Source organism: Hesperophylax consimilis, chromosome 7 (genome assembly GCF_061612785.1).
Source record: "Hesperophylax consimilis isolate HC1 chromosome 7, BYU_Hcon_1.0, whole genome shotgun sequence".
In the NCBI taxonomy this organism is placed as follows: Eukaryota; Metazoa; Arthropoda; class Insecta; order Trichoptera; family Limnephilidae; genus Hesperophylax; species Hesperophylax consimilis.
The window spans coordinates 3,638,753-3,652,415 of NC_142842.1; the positions used below are offsets into that span (position 1 = coordinate 3,638,753).

Genomic DNA, 13,663 nt, shown 5'->3' on the forward strand with positions numbered 1-13,663 from the left:
GTGTTATTTATAAATTCTCTAAATGATGCTGAAAACCTTAACGAAATCAGTCGCATAGTTAAGAAGAACTAAGCGCACAAACAGACAGACGCGAATGTCACTTTATTTTATACTATTTATAGATAATGGATTCCACCACGAATTGTCAGTATCCGAAATAGAAATATTAATTACATGTTCTTAACTTCTATTTCATAATATATTTTGTTGTTTTACAAGCTATATTTCTTTACAAGCTTTTATTATGTACACGATTTTTATTTCTTATATTATGGTTTATGTATTATGATTTAAATTATACCATGTAAAAGTCAAAAGGCGTTACTATTACTTGACATAATGAATATCTTTCAACACGTTGAATATGTATTTTGTGAATATATTCTTGTATTTTTGTGCAAGGTCAAATTAAATCCTATTAAGTTGTTGCGGTAAGACAGAAATCCTAGGTTCGATTCCTAGTTGAGACCGTTACTTTTTATTTTTCTGTGTCTTGTTCTGTTTCATGTTTTGTTTAGATATATTAGTTTTATCTTCTACTTCAATGATAAATCAATGCTCAATGCATCGGTTGTACTGACCCTGTTTTGTATTACTGTCCATTGTCTTTTTGAAAATAATAAGTATTTTTATGTGTGCATAGCTGTGGGTTTTTTCATTTTCCTTTTCCTGCATTCCAATATTTTTATTTTTAAAATATAATTTTTTTGGGCTAGTGAATGAACGATGTTCGCTGGGTGCAGTTATATTGTCTCTGCACTTTTTAAATGGCCTTGAGATTTATTTATGGTCCACAATATATTTACCTGTCTGGACCAAACGACTGTTTTATCTGTGGTTAAGGGGGTGACAAAATGGGGCCATACAAAAAGCCCGAAGATATCGATCTAGAGCAGTGTTCCGCAAACTTTTTATGTTCACGGTACACCTAACTAATCAAGAAATTTTAACGGTACACCAAAGAAAAAAAAACAAGGTAAATTTTGGATAGGATTGGCTAGGCTTATTACAAATAACGGCGAACTTTGAGGTTAAACTACGAAAGCTGCATGTCATCATAATTTAAAAAAACATCCCAGGTTTTGAATGGTTTGTTTGGCAAAGCAGGGTTTGTCTAGCCGGGTTTGTGTAATTATGATTGATATTTATCACATAACAGTGACAGAATGACCGCGAACTGTCACCGAATCGGTTCGAGAAGTGAATTTTAATTTTACGCAATTGATAATTAAAATGCACATTTTTCCGCCGCCACCAAGCCAAAAAGTTTCATTTTATAGTAATTACGGCATATCTAAAGTTTTTTTCTAAAAATTATTCGTAATAAGCGTGGCCACTCCGAACCAAAATTTACCAAAAACAATATTTATTATTAAAATCAATATAACATGAAAAGATGTTTAATGCGAAATGTGAGCCTGTTTAACTGAACACAGACGATCAAAATTTGGAACAATCGTTGATAACGCTGCTCGCATCTCTTCGTCGATCGTCCTCAGGCGTTCTCTTTTTTTTTACTTTATCGTTGTGAGAGTTGAAAACCCCAATTCGCATAAATAGGTCGTGGCAAATGGTAATAGAATTACATTAGCTCGCTTTGACAGCAGTGGATACTCATTTTTTACGTGGAGCCAAAAATGTGCTAACTCTGTTTCAGAAAATTTTAATTTTAGTGTCTGATCAGTTTTAAGCTCCATGAATTCTTCCTGCTCGTTTATTGGTAAATGTCCAAGGAAAATGCTTTCCGGAAATGGATTTCTTACCCAGTCCATAGGTTGCAGGTCACACTTAGGAAAATATGAGTTCATTTTTTCTGCTAACAGCTCCAAGTGTTTCACTATCAAAGCCTGCACTTTTTTTTCTGAATCGGCAGCCATGACATTTGGAAACATTTCGTTACTACCATTGGTAGCGTGGCTGATCCATAGCACCAACTTAGCGCGAAAGCTTTCAATCTTGTCCGAAGACGTTAAAATGTTACAATTTCTTCCTTGCATTTTTTTGTTCAGCTCATTTAATTGAGCGAATATGTCCGCCAGATATGCAAGTTTTGCTACCCATTCTTTTTTAAATTTTATGTTGAAATCTTTTAAAATCTTTTTTAATGTTATGTTGTCACGCGCATGCACCCCGATAGCTCGTGCGCAATCACGTGATAATGTAGCAATAGCACCCCACTTATGTTTTTTATATTTTTTTTATATATAGAATACATGATAATACAATAATACATTTTCTTACATGTGATACATTAAATCACCACACTAGGCGACTGCCTGTCTCGTGGCGACCAATGGTATATAGTTAGTATGTGAGGTCTAGTGTTAACATATGAATTAAATATTTATACATGTTTAAAGTATGAAAGATTATATTAGAATGAATTATAATGGAAATAGAAAATATAAAAATGTTAAAGTAGAAAGCAGAAGACAAAAAGAAAAAAAGAAAAATAAAAAGAATAAAGAAGAAATAAAAATAAAAGAAAAACAAAAAAACAAAAAAAAATTAGAAGTCTAAGACATGCTATTATGCAGGAAAAGATCAAATACATAACTCTCTTTTCTGGTTGTGTAAGTGTGCATGCATGAATGAGCGCGTAAATACGCGTGTACACGCATACATCCACACACACACTTATTCATATTTATAGATGCATACATATTCATACAAAGATATACAAATATATACAAATACATATGTATACATACATACATACACATATATATATGTATGCATACATACATACACACATATACACATGCCTACTTGTACACAGTTGTTTATTCACTATCTGAGAATGAGAAACAAGTGATTAACACTGTCACAATCATTAATCAAAAAGTCATCAAGCGCCTTTTTGAAAGTGAGATATTTGGTTATTGACTTTATTTCAATTGATAAATTGTTAAATATTTTAGGGGCAAGAAAGTTAAACTGGGACTGTGCCATTGAAGTTTTTGTTGCCGGAACAATATAGTTGTATTGGTTCGAGTATCTTGTGTTATAATTTGAATCGGATATATATTTTTTTGTAAATTTGAATTTAAAATAAGAGGTAACATTTTTTACATATAAGGATTTTATATTAAGAACTTTAAAGTCTTTAAATAAGTCCTTCGTGGGTTGTATATAATGTGCTTTGTAGATAGTCCGTATTATCAATTTTTGGGCTTTTATTAGTGGATCTAGTACAGTTTTAGAGCATCCTCCCCAGACAATTATACCGTACGATAAAATTGATTGACACAGGGAAAAGTATACTGTTTTTAGTGTGTTTTTGTTTAGTATATTTCGCAATGCTCTGAAAATATATGCCAGTTTCCTTATACGGCTCGTGGCATTAATTACATGATCTTCCCATCGAAGTTTATTGTCGATTATTACGCCCAAGTATCTAATTGAATCTACTCGTTCCAGTGCGTTGCATAGACAGCTAGATATATCCCTACAGGAATGTATTTTTAGTACATGATTAATTGAGGGTTGATTTGGATTGTTTGTGCTAAATGTTAGGTATTTTGTTTTACTTATATTTAATGTGAGTAAATTATTATCCAGCCATTGTTTAGTAATTTTCAAGATTAGTTCTGCTCTATGAAAAGTTTCTTCCCATGTTTTACTTTTTATTACTAAGGCAGTATCATCGGCAAAAGTGATTATATTGCCATCAATTTGTAATCTACATAAGTCATTAATGTATATGAGAAAAAGTATAGGACCGAGTACGCTGCCCTGTGGTACACCAAAATTAATTCTGGTAGGTTGAGACGATTTTTGTGATGGTAGCTTAATACATTGCTTTCTGTCTGTCAGGTATGATTTGAACCATTCAAATGCCTTATTCTTTATTCCGATTTTCTGTAGTTTAGCTAGAAGGATTGGACGAGAGACTGTGTCAAATGCCTTAGCCAAGTCTAGAAATATTGCCAGACATTTATCACCTTTATCTAGGGCTTGTGTTATGTGTGATGTTAATTCTAGAATAGCTGAGTCTGTGCTTAGCCCTTCTCTGAACCCATGCTGGTTTGGCGAGAGAATGTTGTATTTTGTAAGGTGGTCGATAAGTCTTTTTTTTACAATTTTTTCTATAATTTTGGACAGTGATGATAAAATGGAGATAGGTCTATAGTTTGAAATATCAGTTGGAGTTCCAGCCTTAAAAATTGGTTGAACCAGAGCAAGTTTGAGTTTATTCGGAAATACGCCTTTATTGAGACTGAGGTTAATGATATGTACTAGTGGTTGATTTATAAAAGGTTCAATAATTTTGAGTATGTTTGAGGATATTTTGTCATGATTACATGAATGGGAGGGCTTTGATTGTTTGATAGTTTGCGTAATTTCAGTAGAGTTGGTGGGGTTAAGTGTGAGTGAATTATTTGTTTCACAAGCAGAGTTTTTGATTTTGTCGGCAAGAGAATTTTCATCGGTTGATGTCTTATTTAATATTTGTGATGCTAAATTTTTTCCGATATTACAAAAATATTCATTTATATGATTGGTCACAGTGTCAGGGTCGTCTTTTAGGGAGGTGTCTAGTCCGTTGATATTTAATTTATTGATTGGTGATATTGATTGGTTAGTGTCAGATATTTCTTTAATAATTTGCCAAATTTTTTTATTGTTATTGCCGGCTCTGAACAATTTTTGTTTATAATAGTTTTCTTTAGTGATTTTAATGAGATTGTTACATATGTTTCTGTATTTTTTATAAAATATTTGAGCTTGTGTATCTGGATTTTTAAGTAAATTTTTGTGGAGCTTGTCCCGTTTTTTAATACAAAAAATTAGGCCATCTGTGATCCATGGTTTCAGTTTTTTATTATTTAAGTTATTCAAAGGGGATTCAACTGTAACAGCCTCAATATGTTTCAATAGTGTTTCAGAAAATGTATTAAATGCAACATTTACGTCTGACGAATTAAGGGTAGAGAGCCAATTTTCCAATTTAATTTTGGAGGTGAGTTCCTCGAAATTGATCTTAGTCTTTATTATATTTTCACATGAGGAAATGGAAATGGATTTTTTATTCATGAGGCCAATTACTATTGAGAAGTGGTCAGTTATGGTTGATTGATATACAATTCCTTTCGCATTTTTTTTTGTTCTTAGGAATATGTGGTCAATACATGATTTAGTCATGTCGGTTACTCTAGTTGGGGCATTAATGTGAGAAACAAGCCCGTGCTGAGTCATCAGGTTTATATAATCGAGTGTCTGTATTGACATGGGCTTGAGTAAGTCTATGTTAATGTCACCGATTACCATTAGTTCTTCATTTGATGTACAGTTCAATAAGGCCACGTCTAAAGATTTTAGGAAGGTTGAAATATTTTGTTGTTTAGGTGACCTGTATAGTGCAAGAATGGTGGTTTGGTTTATTTTAATTTTAAGGCAGTTGGCATTTTCGATGGATAGTTCAGATATAGTCGGGTCTAACTCGGTTTTAACATAGACGATTACTCCATCCGACTGTGTTTTGTTATTTAGTGTATTGGAAACTGTAAATCCTGCAATTTGTTTGTGAGTGTAATTTGATTTGATCCAACATTCAGTTAAAATTATTATGTCAAACATATTATTCAAACCGGCAAGCGTTATAAGTAGATTATTAAAGTTTTTATCTATGCTGCGAATGTTTGTAGAAAGTAATTTTAATCGTGTATATGGCTTTAATATATCTATACAATTTGATGCAACATTAGTTTCAGAGGTTATTATGTTACCATGGTTTTCGATTTGTATATTAATATCACTCATTTTTTATGATAAAAATTGTTTTCTTATTTTTTTGTATGGTGATAATATTGAGCAATACAATATGAAATAAGACATTTTTTAAGGTTATTATGATAGAAGCAGAGGAATCTAGTTCGGAGTGTAAGAATTTATATTGAGTACACATATAATTATTATTGCTATGACTCATATAAAAAGTTGCCAGGAAAGTAGTGATAGTTAGATTATATACTTGATTCTCAAAAGATATTAAAAGACTTGAGATTGGAATAAGGATGGTAGTAATTGTGTGTGTTTCAGAATGGTTTAGCTGTAAGATAAGATATTTAATACATATTTTAGTTGTTTTTATGATAGAGCTAGGAGAGCAATAATTAGAATAGTCAGTATATTGATGGAAATATTTAAAGTAAATATACTTCAATTTCTTTTTGTTAAAAGTTACAAAAAAAAAAAAATGCTGGTGATAAGTAGAGCACTAGTGATGTTATATATACTAATTACAACATAAGTAAGCTGGATTATAATATGTTTTAAATTGGTTAGATATAGTTTTTCTGTAAGAATGGGATTACATAATATAAACTCACTAATTGTGTTAAAAATGGATGAGCTTGATAGATTAAAGAAAAATACATTATATCTCATGTAGGGTATCCTGGTGGTGGTGTGATTCATAAAACAAAAACAAAAAACAATCGATTTAAATAATAATAATACTAAGAAAAAGGAGAGTACACTATTTTGAGAATGTGTTAGTTTGTCGAAATTCGTGGTATGGCTCATGAAAGAATCAGAGAAAAAAGTTATGTTTACAGAATTAACAATATTAAAATATATATAAACAATATACTGAATAATAGTAAGGTAAATATTTTTGTTTTTGTTGGACCTAGTTTGGTGAGGAAAATAATTTATCATCGAGGGTGCAACTAAATTAATAAGCGAAACATACCACAATGCGAATGAAAAGATGCATATGATTTTGCAATAAGATTGTTTATGAGTTTTAAATGCTATTGGAATGTCTTTATGTATTTTCGCAATAGATGAGATATATATATATGTTCGAAAGCAATGTAATATAATATTAGAAGACATACTAATAGCCATTAGGGAAAGTAAGAATACACATTGAGTATAATAGAATATCGGGTAGAAGCATTTTATAATACAATCATGAATGTCTGGTATAATGGAGTGATATAGCAGCATAGTACCTTGTATCGTCAGTCACAGTAATTGACGTTTAACACGGTCCAGATCAGCAATATTATTTATAGAAATTATCTTGGAAGTATCCGTTTGTCTCAAAAGAATGCGCCCTCCGGTGGACCAAGAGTGTTTGTAATTATTGTCTCTGGCAAATGTTTTTGTTTGAGATAGCAAAAATTTTCCTTTTTGAGTTAATTGATCGGATACATAGATGTGTTTGGCGGCTTGTGATAATCCTAAATCCCTTGTATTTATTTTATTTGTGATAGTGGTTGTGGATTTTTTGTAAGTTTTGAATTTGGATAGGAAGTCATCCCGCGATGTTGTGGTGTTGAACGTCGCTATGATAGGTCTTGGATTTTTGTCGGAGAACTTCGGTCCCAGCCTGTAGATTTTTGTAAATACAGAATGCACGCCGGTATTTTCGTAGTTGATAATTTTAGAAATTTTTTTGAGTACTTCTGCATTATTTTCAATGTCGGACTCCGGAACACCTCTTATCTCGATATTACAGATTTGGCTTAAATACTCCAATTTATCGATTTTTTCATCTTGTTTAGAGATAGTGCTTAGTAGCATATTATTATGGTTTTTTTGTGTAATTAATTCCTCATTGGCTATTTCTTGAGTTTTTTCGATAACATTTATACGTTTTCTTAGGTCATCTTGCTGATCTGACATAAATTGGATAGATTTTATTATTTCGTTATTTTGTGAGATGAGAGCTTCATATTTGTGTACATATGAATCGAATTTGTCTTCCACGAATTTCAATATGGATGTTTTGAAATCAGTCAGCTCTTTAATAAACAGTTGAGAAGTTAAAGGATCATTAGCGCCATCTATATTTGTGGTTGTTAAGTTGTCCGTGTCGTTTGGTTGGTTTGCAGATTTCGGCAGTTGAGTAGACTGTTTTGTTTGTTTGATTATAGATGGCGGTTCTTGCTCGTTGTTCAATAATATGTCGTTATTAGTCTGTTTTGGTTTGGTATTTTTAGCATTTTTACTATTACATTTCTTGCATTTCCATTGTAAACTTCTTGCACTACGGCGTGTGGTTTCAGTAATATCCGCACAGCCAAGATGGTAGTTCATTTCACAGACACTACAGCATATAAAGTCTGACGGAGTGTCAATGTTTTTTTCGCATACAATGCACTTTGTATTCATGATTATGTTATTTTATGCGAGCTTTAAGTACAAAGAGTTATTTTTAAGTGGATAAGATAGTAATCGGTAATCACTATTGTGTCACGTGAAGCGGAATAAGAGAAAAATAATGTTGATTTTATTTTCCAGTAGGTAGAGTTTGACACTTCGTGGCAGTTTTGGAAAGTAGGTAAAAAAAACACTAAAACAAGCCACTCCACGTAATAAGAATTAGCTGGTTAAACGCGCGGTCTACGATTTAGAAGAATAGAGCACTTTAAACTTAGTTTACTATTGTTTTGTTAGGTAATTTTTAATAATTTTATGTAGACATAGAAATACGTCAACACTAGACTTGTTGGTGTGGGTAATATGTAGTGTAGCACACGTGATAATGTAGCGTAGCGGCGTAGCACACGGCCACTTCGCAGCGATCGAGTCCCACCCACGCCACCTCCGGCCGCCGCGCCGCACAGAAAAGTAAAGACCGATTTACAGAGCACTTTGTGAGAAGTGACGCGGGACTCGCGGCACACTTACAAATGGCCACGGCACACCAGTGTGCCGCGGAGCACACTTTGCGGAACACTGATCTAGAGAGTCGTTTATTTATGTAACCAACCATTTATCCTATATCAAGTGTTATTTATGAGTTGTGTAAAATTCAAAACTCGTTTAGTAATAACGCCATTAAAGTGGAATAAATATAAAAATGATTGGTTTATTATCCTTTATTAATACGACGGAGTTCCAGCAAAATATAACAGATGAAAAAATAGACATTCCAAATGATACGATTATGTATTTTATCAAAGCACAACAGGCGAAGGCACATACCTGATTCTTACGCAAACGGCTTTGTGTTTCGCGTCCAGACGTATCTCGATGTGATAGTATATGTTTCTACAACTGATCCATATTATACGATGTGAATAAGCTTCAAATAAAGTAAAATAATGCTTGCATACGGAATGTAATACGACAATTGGGTTTATTCTCTTTTTCACATCTATTTTTACAAGTTTTCATAGCACAAGCCACCATTTTGCCATGTTATTTTATTACGTCCTTTACAGATAAACATGTGAAATTAAATACATAATTGATAAATAGAGTGATTAGCTCAAAGTAATCAGTAGAGATTATTAGTATTTACATAAATAAACCACTCACAGTATTTATTTCTTCCTCGATCTTATTGGGGGATCCCGTTTATCTTTTATCTATGTGCTCTGTTCTGTGTTATCGCTTCTAAGTGAATGGTTTATTTATAGTTCTGACGTTCTCGTTCTGTCATTGTGCTTCCTTTTCTGTCCCGTTAAGTTGCAGATCACAGTCACAGTGTAGTAGAGAGTTGGAGTTGAATATTTGTGTTTTATATGTGCGTTTGAAAGTGAAAAAAAAAATTGGAACCAATAATGGATGAAAATAAATACAGGCTTTTTGACGAACCTTTGAAAGTAATCAGTCCCAAAATTAACCTCAGTGATGATATAAAAGAGAAACATCTGTGGGCATTTTATGAGGTTTTTTATGAATTTAAGAAGAAAATAAGGATTGAACAACCATTTTTCACATTATTTGAGTTACATAAATTTTCAGGAAGTCATGGCAACGGTACTAAAATTGGTAATTCCGACTTTGATATGATGATCTGCATGAAATTACCCAAAGAGCTGAATGTGGAAATTAAGAACAGCCAGCACGCCGCGTACGTTCAACTCAAGACAAGTGGAGTCGAAGTCCTCAAGAAAAAACAAAATTATGAAGAAAAATATAAATGTATAGAAAAATGGTTGGACGGTAAGAATTTCATACTACAAAATAAATTCCGCAATTGGTTCGAAAGCGTGATTCAAAAAACGTTGAACGGACCTGACAAGAACATCCTCAAATGTGGGTACAATGAATATCATCTCACATTTCAAAAATCCAATCCAGCAATTCGTCTAAATGTAAAGAGCTGCTTTGACGAAGCCGTTGAGTTTAAAGTAGACCTGGTGCCTAATTTCTACTTCCAACATCCCATATGGCCTCCAATTTGCAAACAGAAAGTGGTTACAAAGTACAAATCCAAAGAATGGTTCTTAATTGCTAAACGAGTTTCGGGCGAAGAGGATAATCGGCACTGGCGGGTCGTTTTCCTTGAGCAAGAAAAGGAAATATTGCATGGGACAAACAATTTGAAAAGTACCCTCAGATTCATGAAGCAACTGAGAGATAAGCATGACATGCCCAAACTCAAGAGCTACTATATAACAACCGTGTTCATATGGGAAGCAAATCAACAGCCTCCAGACTTCTGGAATAAAAGGCTGAGTTTCCTGTTCATGCATATGCTCAAGAAACTTCGTGATTTTGTAGAAAAAAAGGAAATCCCCTATTTTTGGTACAGTCAACTCAACTTGTTGGAACATGTTAAACCTACAGTACTTAACGACTACTTGAGGAAAATTGATAATTGCTTAGAAGCAATTGATGAATATTACCCCAAATATCCAGAAATCATCACTAATATACTTTTATACGGTTTAAACACGGTTACTTGTGAAGATGTAACTGGCAAGTTCGACCATATGAATCTTGACTCTGAGGAGGGTGAAGGATATCCCAACAACCAGTCATTACGTCCATGGAGCCAGAACTCTTCACTAAGATATAGAGAGCAGGAAGATGAAGAATCCTCAAATTACACCAGAAACGCATCACAAAACCAATTGGAGAGGAACGATCAACCTAACATAGTGAATGGCATTGCCATAGCTGCTGCTGCAACGGGAGTTATCTTGGCAGGACTATGGGCGTGGGGCAGATACGAGAGACGTTGAAGGGTGTCATCAATTAGATATTGAAGCAGACGGGGCTAACATTTTTAACTCGTTAATCTGTTGATAATCACACAATCAAATCAATCTTAGGCTAGTTTCACATTGGAAATTTAGCAACGCGTTTTAGTACAATACGATTACATCAATATTAATATTAGTATAATATTTCACAGAAGTTCTCTAACAACCCCCCCCCACCATGGATTTCGAATAATTATTGGGCGAATCAAGTTTACGTAGATGGAATACGCGGGTAGAATTTATGTGAGTACAGTTTAGAAATTACTTATTCTTAATGAATCCTCAGGTCGGTATTAAATACTTTTGAGTATTTTGTCACCGGTATTTCTTTGTACCTGTACTCGTTGTACCCAGTAACGAAAAGTACTCACAGGACCCACCTCTAATTGTTACTATTAAAAAACTACTTTATCACAATCATAACAACTTTTATTCGATCTCATACCAGTGCATAGATAATGCGTTAAGTTTTCCTCGGGCGTTACTGACTATTTTTTCCATGACGCCAGTAAAAACTATTTTTCGATTGGAATATGAGGTGATGCCATGCCGCGAAAATGAAAATTGGTAGGTTGTCAAAATTACGAATTCCCTAAGGTCCTGTTTTTTATTAATCTTAATTAAGTATAAATAACTTACACCCGTAGGGTTCCTCTAGAAACGTTTGACATTTTAGTAATACGTTCATCAGAAATAATTAATATGTGAGCGTCGAGTAAACCCCATTATTAGACTCGTATGTTAGCCGTCTGTCAACTTGAAACAAAAACGATATTCAGTAACATCAGTATATGATGTCCTTCATTAAAAAAAGTGAGGTGTGTGGGTGTGTATTTCTGTTTTTATGTTAATATATACCTATGTGAAAATATAGAATAAACAAACATATAAATTAATATTATATAAGCTTTTTATATTTTGATGGAAGTCGGGAGATTAGAAAATACCTACTGCTACTGGTAGTTTGTGAGTATATCCGAAAGTAAGGTCGCTAGGGGAATTATATTGTCCGATTTCTTGAATGAGTTGATTTTTACGATGTCTACAGGGCCCGTTCCCACTTCCGTTTAAAAAACGGAGGCTGGTCCCGTTTTAAAATCGGATGCCCTAGCGGCTGTATGGAGCTGTTTACACTTGTCCGACACGATTTTAAAACGGTTCCGGCATTTTTTTGTCGGATGGATCGCCAGCGCAGCGCGTCCGTTTTAAAATCGATAGCCTTTCTTCAGGACAAATGCATTCTCTCAATTTTGTATTTTGAAATGTTAAGCTCTCTGAAACTCGTTCCAGTAGATGGTTAAAGGAAGTGATAGACATTCTAAAATAATTAAAGAACTTTAGTTCATCACTTCTCAACTCACCAATTAACACTTGGAAAGTTCCTACGGAAAATCTACAGCTATGATTGGGTGAACCCAAAATTTTCTTTTCACTTTTCCTTCTTTTTAATAAGTACCACATGACAACAAGAGATTCATCGTCGTCCATTGCGCACGATCGTCTACTGAAGAATGAGCAAATGAAATGTTTTGGTTGAATCGACAATTATTTTTTTTAAATTGATTTTTAAACGGATCCATTTTTAAAACGGAGGTGTGAACAGGGCCATAGGGCATCCGATTTTAAAACGGGACCCGCTTCCGATTTGAAAACGGAAGTGGGAACGGGCCCTGAGAGATTTGTGAAAACTTTCAGTCGGTCTATGTTTGTAATGTTTGTATTCGTACAAAGTAGGTATTTGTTCTCAGTCGTGTAGTTTTTTTCAAATTATTTCAGAATCTCGTGTTGTACGTACATTTTATGCAGTAATTTTGAAGTGTCTGTAGTCTCATATGATCTGAGTGTGATATGTTACTCCATACAGGAATAGCATAGGACAGTACGGGTGGATAAACGAGTAGCAGGTAAGGAGTTTGGTTTTTATTGTCATTTGAATTGTTGATTACATCTTGGCTCGGTGAGATTTCGAATTTAGTCGCGATTCCATAGTCAGGCCCACGTAGACGGACTTCATCTTTGTGTCCTCCCATTTCGATGTTAAAGTCTGGTGTTTTTGTTCGTTTCCTCGTGTACATGATGACTTCGGTTTTAGCGTCGTTAAGCTTGAGGCGATACTTTTGGAGAAACTCTACAAGCACATCGAGAGCCCTCTGTATGTATATTGCAGTCATGTTTGCGTGAAGCGAGGAAACGTAAAATTTGACGTCATCTGCGTATATAGATAGGTTTCATCTCTCGTCTCGGGGGATGTCATGTGTTAATATGATGAAGAGAATAGGTCCCAGCAGACTTCGTTGTGGCACGCCTTTTGGAATCTCACGAATTGACGATAGCACGCTTCTGATGAAGACTCTGAAGGATCTATTCTTTAGGTATTCTTGAACAACAAGCCCATCTATCCATACGGCGTTGAATGCCTTCTATAAGTCGGAGCGCTGCGGCTGTGGAGCGGTATTCGTTGAATTTTATTGCTATGAGCTCCGCTACTCTAGTGAATTGGTGGGTCATGGAGTGCCTCTTTCTGAAGTCAAATTGCTCTTCTGGCAAATTCTTGTTATTATCGAGGTGTGGGACAAGCTTTTTGAGTATAATATGTTCAAATACCTTACTCAGAGTAGAGAGTAGGCCGATGGGCCGGTAGTTGGTCGGCTGCGCCTTATCCTTGTTTGACTTCTAGAAGAGCAGCACGGTTGCCAATTTCGAGGTTT

The 13,663-nt window shown here is 34.3% G+C and overlaps 1 protein-coding gene across 1 annotated transcript; it reads left to right on the forward strand.

The window, feature by feature from the left end:
• Positions 1-9,755: 9,755 nt before the first annotated feature.
• On the forward strand, positions 9,756-10,934 carry LOC149422167 (cyclic GMP-AMP synthase-like receptor). Its single transcript, XM_089633544.1, has one exon. The coding sequence runs from the start codon at positions 9,756-9,758 to the stop codon at positions 10,932-10,934; it is 1,179 nt and encodes a 392-aa protein (XP_089489670.1).
• The last annotated feature ends 2,729 nt before the right edge of the window (positions 10,935-13,663 follow it).